At 32.1% G+C, this 19,216-nt stretch overlaps 2 protein-coding genes and 2 non-coding genes across 5 annotated transcripts; 1 reads left to right on the top strand and 3 right to left on the bottom strand.

The window, feature by feature from the left end:
• The first annotated feature begins 13 nt into the window (after window positions 1-13).
• LOC112013878 (protein MHF2 homolog) lies at window positions 14-4,590 on the top strand. Of its 2 annotated transcripts, none has more exons than XM_024046256.2 (6): window positions 14-130; window positions 225-273; window positions 3,126-3,166; window positions 3,973-4,012; window positions 4,124-4,177; window positions 4,287-4,590. In XM_024046256.2, exons 1-6 carry the CDS (start codon window positions 101-103, stop codon window positions 4,388-4,390), a joined length of 318 nt encoding a protein of 105 aa, XP_023902024.1. In that variant the 5' UTR covers window positions 14-100; the 3' UTR covers window positions 4,391-4,590. The 2 variants fall into 2 exon arrangements, with proteins under 2 accessions (XP_023902024.1, XP_065629092.1); XM_065773020.1 differs by lacking the exons at window positions 14-130; window positions 225-273 and adding exons at window positions 2,681-2,790; window positions 2,886-2,934.
• TRNAT-UGU (transfer RNA threonine (anticodon UGU)) lies at window positions 427-498 on the bottom strand. Its single transcript has one exon. It is a non-coding gene; the product is annotated as a tRNA-Thr (tRNA).
• TRNAT-UGU (transfer RNA threonine (anticodon UGU)) lies at window positions 2,507-2,578 on the bottom strand. The gene has a single exon. It is a non-coding gene; the product is annotated as a tRNA-Thr (tRNA).
• A 4,490-nt stretch (window positions 4,591-9,080) lies between the features above and the next one.
• LOC111990511 (leucine-rich repeat receptor-like serine/threonine/tyrosine-protein kinase SOBIR1) lies at window positions 9,081-11,322 on the bottom strand. Its single transcript, XM_065772993.1, has one exon. It carries the CDS (start codon window positions 11,254-11,256, stop codon window positions 9,358-9,360), a length of 1,899 nt encoding a protein of 632 aa, XP_065629065.1. The 5' UTR covers window positions 11,257-11,322; the 3' UTR covers window positions 9,081-9,357.
• Window positions 11,323-19,216: the final 7,894 nt, after the last annotated feature.

Raw genomic sequence — 19,216 nt, forward strand, 5'->3', positions numbered from 1 at the left:
AAGTTTGCGCGCGCTAGAGAATTGGAATTAAAATTCCAAAAGCAAACACAGAAATACACAATATCCCTCTCTCTCTCTCTCTCTCTCTCTCTCTCTCTCAATGGAAGACGAAAACAACACCTTCGATCCTGTACTCGCCAAATCCCTAGCAAATTCCAATTCCCCTATCATTTCATTTCCACTACTTTTTTATTTATTTATAATAATTTCTGTGTACGTTTCAGGATCTGATTCACGCTATTTTCAAGCTCATTTGGACACGAAGAGCCCTCGGTTTGAGAAATCTCCTTTCTCTCTTCAAATTCATCACCTTCTTCAATTTCTGTTCGTGAAATCATTTTCCAACTTCTTTTTTTTTTTTTTTTTTTTGGTTGGTGTTTTAAAAAAAAAAAAATGGCATGCAAGTTGGAAAACAAAAAGAAATTCTGCCCCCATGCAGGATCGAACTACAGACCTTCAGTTTACAAGACTGACGCTCTACCACTGAGCTATAGGGGCCATTTGGTTCTTCCAATTTCCCATAGTCTAAATTGTTCCACATTTTCTAACTCACCATTTACTCCCTTTTATTTACCACAACAATAAAGTTTGCGCGCGAGAACTAATTGGATTTACTCCCTTTCATACTCAATCACCACAATACCACCAATTTGCTACTATCGTTACTGTATTGTGTCTCACCCACGAACTAATTGGATTTGATCACTCATAAGAAGACAAAATATAAATATTGTTGTGAAATCAAATAAATTAAATTTAGCAGCTCGACGGCTGAATTCATCACTCTAACTATTGAGTTGATCTTTAATTTAAAAGATTCTTCATTGCCATATTGCTCCCTTCATATGTCACTAGCCATCTTGGTCAAGTATAAGAGTCACCGTGGAATTTAGTATTTTAAGTGCTAAATTTAACATGAATTTGACACTCCTTGTGCTAAATTTACATTGTTTCATATTTTTAAAAATACTTATTACAATCAATAAAATGCTAAGAAGATGAAGAAGACACTACACTACCACAACACTTAACAACCCTTGAATGACCATTTGGAGAAGGAAATTACCATAGGCCATCAAAATTATGCACCAAATATTTCACACCTAATTGTTTTTGACCTTTTGTATTAGAGCATTCGCATCCGGTATTTTCAAACTATTCTATTACCATCTCAAAAAAGTTACTTTATCATTTATACCATACCATTTTACAACACACTTAACATCCCAACTTTTTATTTTACCATGCTACACATTAAAATAAAATAAAATAAAAATACTATAAAAATATTTCTCACTTCTCTCTCTAATCTCTATTTCTTTTACTCTCTTAACCACCCACCACCACCACCACCGTCCAGCTTCTCAGTTACACCACCCACCTCAGCTAAGCAAAATCTAGCCAAAATCAAAATCCAAAATCCATATCAAAATCCAAATCCAAAATCAAAATCAAAACCAGAAACCCACGTCGCCGCTGCTGCCGCTGCACCGCCTGACCCACGCCCACATCAATCACAAACCCACCACCGCCAGAAACCCACACAACTCGCCGATCTCCACCTCTAGAAACCCAAACCACTTGCCAATCTCCATTGCCAGACAACATTGTAAATTTTTTTACAATTAGCATCATTTAGCAATCCGGATGGAACATCATTTTAAGGGTTTAATGGTAAATCAAACCTACATCTCCCATTTGGCAGTCCCAATGGAAATGCTCTAATGGGCCTATATAAGGTAAGTGCTTCTGAGAGAGTGAAAATTTTAGTGGTTTTTATTTAATTTTTATTTTTATTTATTATGTCACTAATGATACTCTTTGGTAAAATAAGTTGTCCCTATTGGTTATATTCTTAAACCCTTATTTACCTGTTGATATAACTAATAAAATCTTCTAGATACTGTCACTCAAGTACCTAGACAAAGCAACACTAATATTCTTGTTGGAAGATTAACCGTCACAATTGAAGAAAGCTTCTTTGTGCATGAGAGAGAGAGAGAGAGAGAGAGGTGGATTACTCTCTCATTTCGGTCTAAAAAGCGTAATTTTCATATTTTTTTTTAGAGATTTTTAATATATGGTGTCCACTCCTGATGATAGCTTTTTATCACAAGATTAAGACACCAATCAGTTTTTAGTATAGGTGGGAATTGAACTTCAAGTCTTTTATATAACAATCAAAGACTTTACAAGATCTCACTTAAACATCTAACGTTGCTTCTGTTGTTATTGTCCAAGGATAGTTTGGTATAATTATGACAAAATTGGGTTATGCCTGTACTAGTTTGGGACTTTGGAGGCACCCATATGACAAATACTATGAAGTCTTTAATTGATTTAATCTTAATGTTAGTTGGATTAGGGACATTGACTTATGCATCACTTATACATCACTCAGGTGCAAGTGTTGCATTAGATCTCAATTGATTTACAAAAAGAAAAGTGAATAGGGAAAAGCACAAAACAAAAACAGAAACAAAAAATGGCATGCAAAGTTGAATTCTGCCCCCATGCAGGATCGAACTACAGACCTTCAGTTTACAAGACTGACGCTCTACCACTGAGCTATAGGGGCCATTTGGTTCTTCCAATTTCCTACAATCTAGATGACACCAAATTTTTCTAACTCACTACTGGTATTACTCCTTTTATTTACCACAATAAAGTTTGCGCGCGCTAGAGAATTGGAATTAAAATTCCAAAAGCAAACACAGAAATACACAATATCCCTCTCTCTCTCTCTCTCTCTCTCTCTCAATGGAAGACGAAAACAACACCTTCGATCCTGTACTCTCCAAATCCCTAGCAAATTCCAATTCCCCTATCATTTCATTTCCACTACTTTTTTTATTTATTTATAATAATTTCTGTGTACGTTTCAGGATCTGATTCACGCTATTTTCAAGCTCCTTTGGACACGAAGAGCCCTCGGTTTGAGAAATCTCCTTTCTCTCTTCAAACTCATCACCTTCTTCAATTTCTGTTCGTGAAATCATTTTCCAACTTCGGTTTTTTTTACCTTTCTCTCTTCAAATTCATCACCTTCTTCAATTTCTGTTCGTGAAATCATTTTCCAACTTCTTTTTTTTTTTTTTTTTTTTGGTTGGTGTTTTCATTTTCAGAGCGAGAACGAAACGACGTCGCTGATGCTTTGGACTGCGAGGTATGCTAATTGTTCAATTTGCATTTTAGGTTTACGGTTTTTTTTGTTTTTTTTAGGCTGAAATTCATTTTGTTTGTATGTTCTGAAACTTGATTTTAGTTTTTGATTTACGTTCCCTAAATTTAAAAAAATTATGATCTTGTCCTTGAAAAATCTAAAAGTTATCAATTTGGTACCTCCTTATGTAATGCTAAAATTATTGCCAAATTTTTACTTAAAAAAGATTACGTATCAACGTGACAATCAATATGATTGGTGCCACATCCACGACATAATAAATAACCTTTTGAATTACTTTTATTTTATTATTGTTGTTATCATTATTATTATTTCGTATTTTAAAGTTGATTCATCAGTTTGTAATGCTCATGTAGTAAAATTTGTAATAGTTACAGCATCTCTTTTGCTGCGAATGCTAATTTACTTAAAGTTGCCTTAGCTTTACATATGCTGCATTAGCATTTCATTGTATATGATTTTTAACCACGATTGATAGAAATTGAATTTGGACCAAACTTTAGGGATGAAATGAATATTTTAGAATAATTTTTTTTAAAAAATTGTAAAATGTATATAAAGAAAAAAAAAAAATTTGTTTTAAAGCTGAACCAATTGGTTGTGATTTGTGAGAATGAGTCAAGTTACAGATCATTAATGGTATATTGCTAAGTGTAAACTATCTTCTTTAATTTGAATCATCTAATAATTAAAATAAGATTACATTCTATAATTTTTTACTTATGTTCTTCAGTGGAATCACTTGATTGACTGGCGAATTGTGCGATTGGTCTTTTTGATTGGTGCAGGTAGGAGCTGGAACCTCAAAGAAGAATCGCCAAACATCTGGTATCTCTTATCGTTACTTCATTCTATTGATGGAGTTTTCTCATGTTTTTTAGAAGAGCTTGTTCAAATTTTAGATGATGTTCTTTTCTATTTCAACTTTTCTTGATTCAGCTAATGGGAAAGCAATAAAGCTGAGTTGTGAACTTCTCCGAATCTTCATTACAGGTTCATCAATCTAAAATGAAAGCTTAGTGCTTGGTTTCTTAAGATTATAGTTGAGTTTGCAATTTGATGTTATGACATTTCTGACAAGACCATTTGCCTTGATTTGCAGAGGCCGTGCAGCGTGCTGCTACAATTGCTGAAGCAGAGGGTGCTAGTAAAATCGAAGCGACTCATTTGGAGAGGATTCTTCCGCAGTTACTTCTGGATTTTTAAGGTAATCCGGGGGATATATTCATATGGGTTTCATTTTCTTTGGGTGCTTTCTAACCTGTTCAGGTAGTAGAGATTATAACATGTGACTTTGTAAAAGAGAAAATGCAATATGTGAGTAAAATGTAATTCTTCAGTACCAAATCGGGTACCTGATGTACTTTGTCTGTTACGTGGCAATAAGATGGAGAAATTTAATTGAAGGTTTAGTCCACATTGATTCATTATCCATCAACACAGTTTATGGTGTGGACCTTCTTACTTCTCAGTAAGCTTGATTAAGATAGTAGTGCGCTTCATATTGTTTATTAAGATTCTTAGTATAAAATGAATTTGCGATGCCAGCTAATTTATATATATAAATGATCCTTGAAGCTTTGTAAGTTAGGCAACTAAGATATCATTCATGGGCCTAGTATTACTATACTTCTAGTTACTTCGAAATAAAGTGAGTGTACCCTAACAAAAGATAGGTGACAAATTTTAACTTTTGCAATTTTATTTTAATTATTATTATTTTATAACAATGCATGTATAGAAATTTAATTCTTAGATTTTGCTAATAATTGTTTATTTGATAATATGTTTTGGGTGGCTGAAATTATAATTTCTACAAAGAAAATAACCTTAATAGATTATCAAAAACAAAATTTTATCCTAATATTGGTTCAATTAATCATTGTTAAGTTTTATTAATTTTTTTTAGTTTACCTTTTTTTGGTGTTTTGGATTGTTCCTATATTACATTTATGATTGTTTCTATAATAAATAAAAATATAATTATGAAATACTTTACTCATTATTAGATTAGTTTAAATTGTAATTTTTTTTAATAAAACCACCATAAAAATAATTATCACGTGTAGCGTGTGGATTCGCGGCTAGTATTATTTAAAAACTGAAAATAAGTTGTTTAACAACTCTACCAAATGATGCCTTATATATAGGGTATGTTTTATAACACTAATGAATATATTAGTTTCAGTTTTATACACTAATGCATGTTAGTTCCGAATCCACAATATGTGGCATGAATCAAGAGTTTTTTTGTTCAATAATATTGTTTGATTCTCTAAATAAGGAGAATATGAATTTGAATCCCTTTTATCATACTAATAAGTAAGAGAAGAGCAGTATAAATATCTATTTGAAACTATAACATATCAATTAGAATGAATATCAATTCTTATAAATTATCAGTTTAATTTTGTCTTGAACGTGTCAATTACTTTAAATTAAATAATAATGATTCAATATTACTAATAACTTTCTCTTTTAATTAGCAAAAGTGGCTATTTCCTGGGAAAAAAAAATATAGCAAAAGTGGCGGTCTAGTGGTTATTGGGATTATTTCCAAGTGGTTTGAAGGGTGGAGGTCTCAAATTTGAATTCCGCAATAGAAAGTACTTGGGAAAAACCCCACATCCCAGCTCAATGGCCACTAGTGCCTTGTGGGGTTGCAATAACAGTTATGATTTACTAGTTACCTTGCTTGCAAACTCGAACCTAATAGGCTATAGGTCTGATGTTACTATGATAACACCTAAATAAAAAAACCACTCTGGTTGCTTCCTCCTACCTATTTTTTTCTTTTCAAAAAATAGATACCTTACTCTTTTAAGAAGTTAATTGATTTTTGTAAAATGAAGTGATTCAATTTTGTAGTTGGATCAAAGAGTTGGATCAAAGAATTTGAAGGAATTACTACTCGACTTGTATGATTATGATAGTTAATTTTGATGAGAAGTAAAGACACGGGTGACATTAAAGTATTAAGCCATTTTCAAAAGTTTAGATGTGAAATTGAATTTTCAGAATTAAAATAATAGTTTGGCCTATTAATGAAAGTGGAAATTCACTCATGTTTACTAGCTCGGCGTTGCTGATCTTGATTAACTTTGATTTTCGTTCCTTATATTTTTTTAAAATTACAATTTTGTCCTTGGAAAAATCTGAAGTTATCAATTTTACACTTACTCATGAACTAGCATTTTTGGTACTACCACTGATCACGAAAATGCTAAAACTACTTCCAATTTTATTATAAGAGGGTTACAAACTAACGTAATAGTGACAATGAATGTGATTAGTGCAAGTAACGAATCAATTTTTAAATTACTTTAAAATAAAAGAATTAAAAGTTGACACGTCATTTTATAAGGCTCATGTAATAAAATTTGTAATAATCGTACTCACCTCAGCTTTATAAAATAGAAATTGGATTTTGAATCAAATTTGAGGAATAAAAATTGAAATGAATATTATGGATTTAATGGTTGTGAAAATGAGACAGAATGTACATGGTCTGACGATAATATAAACTAGTCATTATTTTGGTGTATTAGAGAGGAGTATTGTTAGTATAAAGGTCCTGCTATCTTTAATTTGAAGTGTGAAATAGATAAAATAAAATACATTCTATAACTTGTGCAATTGGACTGTTTGATTGGTGCAGGTTGGAGCTGGAACTTCAAAGAAGAATCGCCAAACATCAGGAATCTTGTATTGTTACTTCATTCTATTGATGAAGCTTTCTCATTTTTTTTGAAAGTAGAGCTTGTTCTTTGTTTTATATTCATGTTTCTCGATGCAGCTAATGGGAAGGCAATAAAGCTGAGTTGTGAACTTCTCCAAATCTTCATTACAGGTTCATCAATCTAAAATGAAAGCTTAGTGCTTGGTTTCTTAAGATTTTATAGTTGAGTTTGCATTTTGATGTTATGACATTTCTGACAAAACCATTTGCCTTGATTTGCAGAGGCCATGCAGCGTGCTGCTACAATTGCTGAAGCAGAGGGTGCTAGTAAAATTGAAGCGATTCATTTGGAGAGGATTCTTCCGCAGTTACTTCTGGATTTTTAAGGTAATCCGTGGGATATATTCATATGGGTTTCGTTTTCTCTGGGTGCTTTCTAACCTGTTCAGGTAGTAGAGATTATAACATGTGACTTTGTAAAAGAGAAAATGCAATATGAGAGTAAAATGTAATTCTTCAGTACCAAATAGGGCACCTGATGTACTTTGTCTGTTACATGGCAATAAGATGGAGAACTTTAATTTAAGGTTTAGTCCACATTGATTCATTACCCATCAACACAGTTTATGGTGTGGACCTTCTTACTTCTCAGTAAGCTTGATTAAGATAGTAGTGCGCTTCATATTGTTTATTAAGATTCTTAGTATAAAATGAATTTGCGATGCCGGCTAATTTATATATATAAATGATCCTTGAAGCTTTGCTAGTTGGACAAGTAAGATATCATTCATGGGCCTAGTATTACTATACTTATAGTTACTTCGAAATAAAGTGAGTGTACCCTAACAACGGATGTAGAAGTCACTGTTCAAATTGTTGGGCCTGACGTTTAACTCCTTCAGGAAATTGAATGAGGGGTAAGTTGACTTGGTCCATATTTCTTTCGTGTCAGCTGGGCTGAAAACTTATTTATTTTCCACAAGTGAATCCTTAGGTGGCGAAAAGGAAAACACTGACCCTTATTAGTTTGTTGAGGATACATACCTGACCTCAAAGTCTTGGGGCTACGGCTTGCTTCTTGTTGTTGAATCTTCATGTGTTTTTTTTGGTTAGTTCAGTGAACCTTCAGGTCAGTTTCTACCATCTGCTCTCCTGATAAAAGAAATTTTCTTTTTGTTTTGTTCACACAATCTTGGTGGACTAGTCATCCTCTTTGAGGTGAAGTGTTGACTTATGTTTTGTTTTATCTGATCTATCTCTAGTAATGTATGCTTACGTCCATGTAAGTTATTAAAAACTGTCACAAGGAGTAAAAGCTAGGCCTTCCTTTACTGTTATTTGTAGTGCTTAGAATATTCTTCCCATTATTAAGAAAGGGTAGTGCCTATCACACAAGAAGTACACACAACTCTAATTTGCATTGAAATCGTGTTTTGAAGTCACAATTTCAGTTCAAAAAATAATTTGTGTGGCGTGTGTGCAGTGATGCGTGTACTAACAATCAGCCTTTGAGATAATGATGGAATAATGAACCAGACTTTCCTGAAAGGAAAGGGGAAAAGACTGAAAAGCAGAAAGTAATGTGAAACTTGATTGGTTGCATTCGAAAGCACTTCAGTCTTTTCCAATGGAGGAATAAACAAAGGCAGAGCACTTACATGGAACTTTCATTTTATTGAAATCTATAAAATTCTTCTGGAATGAATATTATAGCCTTCCCCGAATGCCAAGTGAAGAAGACATTTCCTTGTACTGTCTCCGAGTGATTTTAGGATTGAGAAAACATTCAACACAATTGTCCTAGGGAATTTGCTTAATTTTGGACTACAACATGCTAATTGCTTTTTTTTTTTTTTTTTTTATCGGAGTGAAACAAGAATTTGGAATAGTGTATTTTAGAATTTGCACAAACACACTTCTAATCTGATTTTTCTGGAGTAAGAGGCTTCTGGTTGGAAGTTAGAATAGAATGCCCCTTAGATAATCTGTCTAGTTGATATAATTTCTGCCGAAGACCTGTGTAAGGATTTATCTTGACTCCTGTAGTTCTCTCTATGTCTCCATTAAAACAGTAGTTTCTTTTTGTTTAAGTCTGGCTTAAACCTGATTGTGCGCACGAAATTTTTCTCATAACCAACATTTACCATAGTTGCACCTTGATAGTCTGGCTTAAAATTTGAGCACGAAGTGCTCATTATTTAAACTGTTAATAAGAAATAAATATTAAACATTGCACTTCATTCTATATATAAACTTAAATATCTTCCTTTACTTTATGAGCCACTATATTTATAGCCTAAAGCAGCATATGCTATTTATGCTACATTTTTGACATACTATCATTTTGGTTTACATTGTGTAAATCAACATGCTGAAAAAAGGTACAATCATTTAAACAGAAAGGTGCATTGGAAATATAATTGATCTAATTAAACATAACAGTTGTCACATGGCAGCATTATTCTCGGTCATCCTCAGACCTACCTTTGCATACTTATTGCTTGATCTGAGAAAGCATGCACCTAACGTCCTTACTATTAGGCCTTTGCTTCGGGTCATCTAGTGTACAAAAGCAAGCAATCTTCAAAACTAGGAGCATTTGCTCCTCAAATCCATTTCCCATGAGCCTTGAATCAATTGCTTGTCTAGGATTATCTGATGTCATCACATTCCTCAACCATTTCACCAAGCTCATCTCCTGTGTCTCTTGGAAAAACTGATCAGATGGGAGCTTTCCCATTACTAAAACCCCTAGCAACACCCCAAAACTGTAGATATCACACTTGTCTGTGAACTTCAGAGTTTGGTGGTATTCTGGTGATATATAACCCACAGTTCCTGCCACATTGGATGTTGTGATGTGCGTATTAGCATCAGGCATTGCTTTGGCAAGCCCAAAATCGGCAATTCGAGCTTCCATGTCATCATCCAAAAGTATATTTGCAGGCTTGAGATCTCGATGAATTATACGTGGGCTGTGGTTGAAGTGAAGATATTCAAGCCCTGCTGCCACTCCTAGTGCAATCTTGTGACGAGCAAACCAGTCCAACTCTCTTTTCCCATTTGAAACATCCTCCAAAATGTTTTGTAAACTACCATTCTTCATGAACTCATACACGAGGTAATGGCAATCAGGCCGACTCACATGGGCTAATAGAGGAAGAAGATTGCGGTGCCTAATTTGACCCACAGTATTAATCTCAGATCGAATTTGGCGCATTTTCTTGTTCAGAAGCTTACTATCTTCCTCAGTCAATTCTGCTGCATCCTTTGGAGGCTGGACTATCTTCTTTATGGCAATCATTTTCCCATTGCTATTTGGAAGTTCAGCCTTGTAAACTTCTCCACACCCACCTTTTCCTATGAGTTCAAATGAAGCTAGGCCATCTTCTTTCTCCAAGAAAGCTAAGTCCTCTGCCTTTTTGATCAAAGGACTAAAGATTGCTGGACCTGCGTCTTTCACTCTACCCCTTACAACAGCCAAGAGCAGCTTAAATATCAAAGAAAAGATGAACCCTGATATACTTCCGGCTAATGCTCCAGCCAGGAATCCAAGTATCCAACCAGCTAGCTTCCTCTTGTTGTTTTTGTGATGGTGAGGTGATGCTGATGGGGAAGGAGCTGGAGCAGCTGAAATGGGAGCTTTATGACTTGAAGCTGATGCATTTGTAGAATGATTGCTGCTTTTAGTTGGACTCTCAGCCAAAATGTATCGTTTGGGAACATCAGATTCTGAGTATTCACCCCGGTTTATCATTGGCATTGAACCTTCAATGAATTCATTTCCTGAGATGTTAAAAAACTGGAGATTACGAAAAGAACGAATAGAAGCAGGAATTTTCCCAGTAAAGAGATTGTCTGCAAGAGACAGATTTTCCAAGTTGGGAAAATATTTCAAGAAACTCAAGTCCCCAGAGAAATTATTGGAAGCAAGATCAAGATCTCGAAGGCGAATAAGTGAGGATAATTCGGATGGAATGTCCCCAGAAAACTTATTGTTTTGGAGGCTGAGAATTTCAAGTTTCCGGCAGTCAACTATCTGGGATGGTACTTGGTCAACTAGCTGGTTTTCAGACAAAGAGAGCTCTTTGAGCTCAGAAAGCCGTCCGATTGATGGGGACAGAAACCCGGCGAGCTTTTGGGACTTAAAGACGAGTCTGGTCACTCTGAGCTCATAGGTGTGGTTGTCTGAGAGTCTCCTTTCACAAATGACCCCAGGGGAGTTGCATGGTTTGGTAGAGAGGTAATGTTGACAGTTAAGACCCAAGTCTTTTTGGATTATGGAGAGGGCTTTGAGATCAGAACGGTTCAGAATCAATCTTGCTTGAATGATGAGGAAGAAGGAGAAGAAAGTGAAGAGGGAGAGGTGGGTTTTGCTTGGAGAGGCTGCCATTTCCGGCAGAGCTCTATGTTTTGTGTTACAGGGAGATTTGAACTGGTCAGCTTAGGAAGAGTTTCTGGCTTACTCGTTTGCAGTTTTTGACTTTTATAAACGCCGGCCGTGTTGAAATTTTTTGATGTGGAGCCCATGCAGATGGACTTTGATTTCCATTTTTCACGTGCTGACTAGGATTTGATTTAATTTTCTTTTTTGATAAAACTAGGATTTGACTATTGGTTTGGTTGGGATCATACTTTTTTGGGACAAAATTGAGAAATGCCCAATTTGGGTAAAAATAGCAGCATAATGCCATTTTCTCCAAACTATATAGGGAAATGCCCCTCTTTTGTAACTCAATTTTCTCAAAATCGAGTTATAAAAAAAAAAATTCTGGAGCCTTATAGCGGCATTTTTAAGGACCTATAGTGACATTTTCAGGATCTATAGTGACGTTTTGTAACTCGATTTCCATAAAATCGAGTTATAGGGAATTTTTTAAATTTTTTTTACCTATAACTCGATTTCTTATAAATCGAGTTAAAAAACGCCACTATAGGTCCTAAAAACGTCACTATAGGCTCCTAAAAAACGCCGTTATAGGGCCTAACTCGATTTTGAGAAAATCGAGTTACAAAAGAGGGGCATTTCCCTATATAGTTTGGAGAAAAGGGCATTATGCTGCTATTTTTACCCAAACGGGGCATTTCCCAATTTTGTCCTACTTTTTTGTTCTTTTTGCTTGTTTTAAAATTTAATGTACTTCGATAGAAAGTATAATAATTCTTTTAATTGGTGAAATTTATTGATAGAGTCAAATTTTGATATTTTTGTTAACATCATGTGGTGTTAAAAATTGTTCTTTTAAGTTATTTGGAAATAAATAACAGAGTGAGTGGCCTCTGCTCGGGCTCTTCTTATATATATATAAGAGGGCCTAAACAATTAAACAATAAAATATAAATTAGACAGTTTAATTGATTTTTTCAATATTGCAATAATGTTTTTTTATAAATGCAAAATTAGATTTTATGAAAAAAAATGAAATTCTTTGTTTGTTTTGAAATGGAGAGAGTCTAATTTAAGATTTAGTAGTTTACAAATTTTAGAGTAAATATAATAAAATGTCATTTAAAAATAATTATTATCCTTTTTTTTTTTTTACGTAATAAAATTTTGAACATTGTGACATTATTACCTTTTTGAATTTATGAAAGTTAAATTTCAATAAGCTTTTTTCATATTAAAAGAAACGGATAGGATCTTGATCCATTTTTACTATCTAGCAAGTGATAGGAGATTAGAAGATGATCATGCTGTCCAAGGAACTCAAATATGCTGCCTCGAATGAGATCAATTAAACTTCATAGTTAATTAGTAATACTATATAAGATTAAGTTTATTTGTTTTTTTTTTTTTCCTTTCAATTAAAATAACCAATATTATCGGTTTCAAAGCAAATGACTGATTTTTAATAAAGTGATATCAACACACTTTTTTATATTCACAAAAAAATGAATTTTAATTAGGAAATGGTCCATTTCTATTAATCACCAAAAAACGAAAAAAAAAAAAAGGTGCCTTGCACTCATTGTCTCATTGTTTTAATCAATCATAGTATTTTAAAAAAAAAATTTTTTTTTACTCGCACTAAGAGAAGAATACGTAAGTTGAAAATACTTTTCAGAAAAGTTTTTTAGAAAAGTCTCAAGTAAGCTTTTCAATTTACTCGTATGAATAGAAGAATATGTAAATTGAAAATACGTATACTTTTCTAGTTAAATTCGAAGAAAAGAGAAAAATACGTAAATTTAAGTCGTGTTTTATTTTCAATTTACTTATACTTGGCTTCGTATGAGTAAGATTTCTCAAAAAAGCTTATATATATATATATATATATAAATAAATTATAGTATTTCATTTAAGCTTTCTTTGTTTACTATTTTTCTGAGGAGTCTAAGACCATCCAGCACGCCCAATATTTTAAATTAATGACTCTCATCGAAGAATAAAGAATGAAAATTTTCTTTTTGTTAATTGGTGAATTAACAAAATGAAATGAAGCTGCTGAGAAGGCTCTAGTCAACACTCGGGGTTTTACCGCAAATCAAGTCAACAAAAACTAGGACAATGCTTTAGGCCATTGTGGGCCGTTGGATCATATAATAATTTACGTCTTGATAGCGACATAAAGTGAGAGACTTCCACCAGCCAGTCACTAGGTTGCTAATTTTCTGTACTTTTCGACGTCTGAGGCCCGTTCGGTAGGAGAGAGTCTTACATGTTTATGAAACATGTATCCTCTCTTACAAGGACGTGGGTCCCACACATGTGGGGTCCACCTCCTTGTGAGATAGAGGATGTATGTTTCGGAATCAGGATGGATTTTCTCGTTCGGTAGAAGAATTTGAGTAATATTATTTGTAATTTTTTAAAATACGTGTAGGTGAAAAAGTGTGTAATCTATATCTATATATTACTAAAAGCTAAAATATAGCGTTTAATACTGTTACTCTCATGTTGTAACACATCAGCTGTCACGTCATTCTTTTTTTCTTTTTTAAAATATAATTTGTCTTACAATCTTAAAATGGTTTTTACAATTTTCAGCCCTATAAATGCAACCCACTACTTATTTATTTACTTCCATTATCACCCTATAATAAATCTGTATAATTAATTAATGTTCACCTCTTATTTATTTAGTTCCACTATCAAGCCTGACTCAAAACCTTTTCAGTTTAGTTTTAGGGTTTTGTGTGAGCCCTTTCAGCTTAAAGAAAGGAAAAAAAAAAAAAAAAAAAAACTATAGCTTGAAAGGCTTCAACGTTGTTGTTGTTGTTTATTTATTTTTTTTTCTATAATTGTTTTTAACTTTTATTTTTTTTAATATTTACACTTCTCCAATCTTACTCTCTCCCTTACCATTTCATCTCCCCACCACTTCTTCAATCTTTCTTCCTCTCTTACCGTTTCATCTCCCCACTACCCTCTACATTAATATTATTCTTCCTCTTTCTCTTCATCTTCCTTTATTTTTGTCTCTTCTTATTCACACTCTCTTACTATAAAGTTGTCACTATCTCTTCTATTCTATGCATAGTTTTTCCTCACAAAAAAAAAAGTTCCCTCTCTCTCCCTCTCTCTCTCTCTCTAAATTTTTTGGTGGATTTTTATTATTTTTATTTTTATTTTTCTTACATCTCTACTTTAAGTTGACAATTTTTATATTCTTTAGAACTCTATTTTGGGTTAATGAGATTTAGTTTTTTTTTTTTTTTTTTTTTAAATTGTTGTTGTTCTTCTTTTTATTTTCTTTTCTCTTTGATTGTTAAATGTTATCCTATTGTATTCTAAAGAATTAAATATAACATATAAAAATATAATATTATTCTATTACATAGCATGATTTGGATAATTTGGTATTTATTCTGTTACATAGCATAATTTTTATAGTGCTCAATTTAGATGTTAAATTATGAGACTTTACTAATTTTTGTTTATTTTCTAATCCTTTGTGGTGGACAAAGTACTCTTAATAGTTGTATTAGAAGTACTCTATAATGCCTTTTATTTAAAGAAAAACAAAGGTTAGCCAAACGAAAATAATTAGATAGGTGACAAATTTTAACTTTTGCAATTTTATTTTAATTATTATTATTTTATAACAATGCATGTATAGAAATTTAATTCTTAGATTTTGCTAATAATTGTTTATTTGATAATATGTTTTGGGTGGCTGAAATTATAATTTCTACAAGGAAAATAACCTTAATAGATTATCAAAAACAAAATTTTATCCTAATATTGGTTCAATTAATCATTGTTAAGTTTTATTAATTTTTTTTAGTTTACCTTTTTTTGGTGTTTTGGATTGTTCCTATATTACATTTATGATTGTTTCTATAATAAATAAAAATATAATTATGAAATACTTTACTCATTATTAGATTAGTTTAAATTGTAATTTTTTTTAATAAAACCACCATAAAAATAATTATCACGTGTAGCGTGTGGATTCGCGGCTAGTATTATTTAAAAACTGAAAATAAGTTGTTTAACAACTCTACCAAATGATGCCTTATATATAGGGTATGTTTTATAACACTAATGAATATATTAGTTTCAGTTTTATACACTAATGCATGTTAGTTCCGAATCCACAATATGTGGCATGAATCAAGAGTTTTTTTGTTCAATAATATTGTTTGATTCTCTAAATAAGGAGAATATGAATTTGAATCCCTTTTATCATACTAATAAGTAAGAGAAGAGCAGTATAAATATCTATTTGAAACTATAACATATCAATTAGAATGAATATCAATTCTTATAAATTATCAGTTTAATTTTGTCTTGAACGTGTCAATTACTTTAAATTAAATAATAATGATTCAATATTACTAATAACTTTCTCTTTTAATTAGCAAAAGTGGCTATTTCCTGGGAAAAAAAAATATAGCAAAAGTGGCGGTCTAGTGGTTATTGGGATTATTTCCAAGTGGTTTGAAGGGTGGAGGTCTCAAATTTGAATTCCGCAATAGAAAGTACTTGGGAAAAACCCCACATCCCAGCTCAATGGCCACTAGTGCCTTGTGGGGTTGCAATAACAGTTATGATTTACTAGTTACCTTGCTTGCAAACTCGAACCTAATAGGCTATAGGTCTGATGTTACTATGATAACACCTAAATAAAAAAACCACTCTGGTTGCTTCCTCCTACCTATTTTTTTCTTTTCAAAAAATAGATACCTTACTCTTTTAAGAAGTTAATTGATTTTTGTAAAATGAAGTGATTCAATTTTGTAGTTGGATCAAAGAGTTGGATCAAAGAATTTGAAGGAATTACTACTCGACTTGTATGATTATGATAGTTAATTTTGATGAGAAGTAAAGACACGGGTGACATTAAAGTATTAAGCCATTTTCAAAAGTTTAGATGTGAAATTGAATTTTCAGAATTAAAATAATAGTTTGGCCTATTAATGAAAGTGGAAATTCACTCATGTTTACTAGCTCGGCGTTGCTGATCTTGATTAACTTTGATTTTCGTTCCTTATATTTTTTTAAAATTACAATTTTGTCCTTGGAAAAATCTGAAGTTATCAATTTTACACTTACTCATGAACTAGCATTTTTGGTACTACCACTGATCACGAAAATGCTAAAACTACTTCCAATTTTATTATAAGAGGGTTACAAACTAACGTAATAGTGACAATGAATGTGATTAGTGCAAGTAACGAATCAATTTTTAAATTACTTTAAAATAAAAGAATTAAAAGTTGACACGTCATTTTATAAGGCTCATGTAATAAAATTTGTAATAATCGTACTCACCTCAGCTTTATAAAATAGAAATTGGATTTTGAATCAAATTTGAGGAATAAAAATTGAAATGAATATTATGGATTTAATGGTTGTGAAAATGAGACAGAATGTACATGGTCTGACGATAATATAAACTAGTCATTATTTTGGTGTATTAGAGAGGAGTATTGTTAGTATAAAGGTCCTGCTATCTTTAATTTGAAGTGTGAAATAGATAAAATAAAATACATTCTATAACTTGTGCAATTGGACTGTTTGATTGGTGCAGGTTGGAGCTGGAACTTCAAAGAAGAATCGCCAAACATCAGGAATCTTGTATNTTTGTGTTACAGGGAGATTTGAATTGGTGAAGCTTAGGAAGAGTTTCTCTGTTTCTGGCTGTTACTCGTTTGTAGTTTTTAACTTTTATAAACGCATGCCGTGTGGAAAAATTTGGATGTGGAGCCCATGCAGACGGAATTTGGTTTCCATTTTTCACGTGCTGACTAGGATTTGATTTTTTTTTTGGGGGGGATAAAACTAGGATTTACTTATTGGGTTGGTTGGGATCATACTTTTTTTGTTCTTGTTGGTTGGTTTAAAATTTAATGTACTTCGATAGAAAGTATAATAATTCTTTTAATTGGTGAAATTTATTGATAGAGTCAAATTTTGATATTTTTGTTAACATCATATGGTGTTAAAAATTATTTCTTTTAAGTTATTTGGAAATAAATAACTAAGTGAGTGGCATTTGCTTGGGCTTCTCTTATATATATAAGAGGGCCAAAACAATTAAACAATAAAATGTAAACTAGACAATTTAATTGATTTTTTCAATATTGCAATAATGTTTCATCGTCGTTATTGATAGTCATTTAAATTAAGTTAGAGTAAAATTTTTATTTTGTATAAAAAAAAATACAAAAAACCTTTATTGCTCCCTTGTAGTAGGAAGTTAACTAGGCAAATGACTGATTTTTAAATTTATAGTATTAGAATTTTCTCAATTTTGACATAAATTTTAATAAAGTGATATCAATACACTTTTTTATATTCACAAACAAATGATTTATAATTAGGAAATGGTCCATTTCTATTAACCACAAAAAAAAAAAAGCCTTATTCTCATTGTCTCGTTGTTTTAATCAATCATAGTTTTTTTTTTGTTACTCATACGAAGAGAAGAATACATAAATTGAAAACAATTCTCAGAAAAGCTTTTTAGATAAGTTTCAAGTAAGCTTTTTAATTTATTCGTACGAGAAGAAGAATACGTAAATTGAAAATACATATACTTACTTCTCTAGTTAAATTCAAAGAGAAGAGAAGAATACGTAACTTGAAACCATGTGTTCTATTTTCAATTTACATATACTTCTCTTTGTATAGTAAGACTTCTCAAAAAAACTTTCTTATAAAAAAAAAAAAAAAGTTCATAGAAACAAATTACACCAGGGGTGTTGCATGGTTTGGTAGAGTGGTAATGTTGACAGTTAAGACCCAAGTCTTTTTGGATTATGGAGAGGGCTTTGAGATCAGAACGGTTCAGAATCAATCTTGCTTGGATGATGAGGAAGAAGGAGAAGAAAGTGAAGAGGGAGAGGTGGGTTTTGCTTGGAGGGGCTGCCATTTCCGGCAGAGCTCTGTGTTTTTGTGTTACAGGGAGATTTGAATTGGTGAAGCTTAGGAAGAGTTTCTCTGTTTCTGGCTGTTACTCGTTTGTAGTTTTTAACTTTTATAAACGCCTGCCGTGTGGAAAAATTTGGATGTGGAGCCCATGCAGACGGAATTTGGTTTCCATTTTTCACGTGCTGACTAGGATTTGATTTTTTTTTTTTTTTGGGGGGATAAAACTAGGATTTGATTATTGGGTTGGTTGGGATCATACTTTTTTTTTTGTTCTTTTTGGTTGGTTTAAAATTTAATGTACTTCGATAGAAAGTATAATAATTCTTTTAATTGGTGAAATTTATTGATAGAGTCAAATTTTGATATTTTTGTTAACATCATATGGTGTTAAAAATGATTTCTTTAAGTTATTTGGAAATAAATAATTGAGTGAGTGGCCTTTGCTCGGGTTTCTCTTATATATATAAGAGGGCTAAAACAATTAAACAATAAAATGTAAATCAGACAATTTAATTGATTTTTTCAATATTGCAATAATATTTCTTTATAAATGCAAAATTAGATTTTATGATTAAAAAAAAAATGATATTCTTTGTTTGTTTTGAATTGGAGAGAGTCTAATTTATAGTAAAAATATAGTAGTTTAAAAATTTTAGAGTAAATAATAATAACATGTCATTCAAGAATAATTATTATCCTTTTTTTTTTTTACGTAATAAAATTTTAAACAACATGACATTATTTACCTCTTTGAATTCATGAAAGTTAAATTTCAATAAGCTTTCTTCATATTGAAAGAAATGGATATGATCTCAATCCATTTTTACCATCCAGCAAGTGATAGGAGATTAGGAGATGATCATGCTGTCCAAGGAACTTAAGTATGCTGTCTCAAATGAGATCAATTAAACTTCATAGTTATACCATATAAGATTAAGTTTATTCGTTTCTTTCTTTCAATTAAAACAACCAAAATACTTCACCACACACCTTTGGTATGATGGTCATTTCACAAGTATAAGTAGTTGTGGAG

This window comes from Quercus suber, unplaced genomic scaffold (genome assembly GCF_002906115.3).
Source record: "Quercus suber isolate HL8 unplaced genomic scaffold, Cork oak 2.0 scaffold_67, whole genome shotgun sequence".
In the NCBI taxonomy this organism is placed as follows: Eukaryota; Viridiplantae; Streptophyta; class Magnoliopsida; order Fagales; family Fagaceae; genus Quercus; species Quercus suber.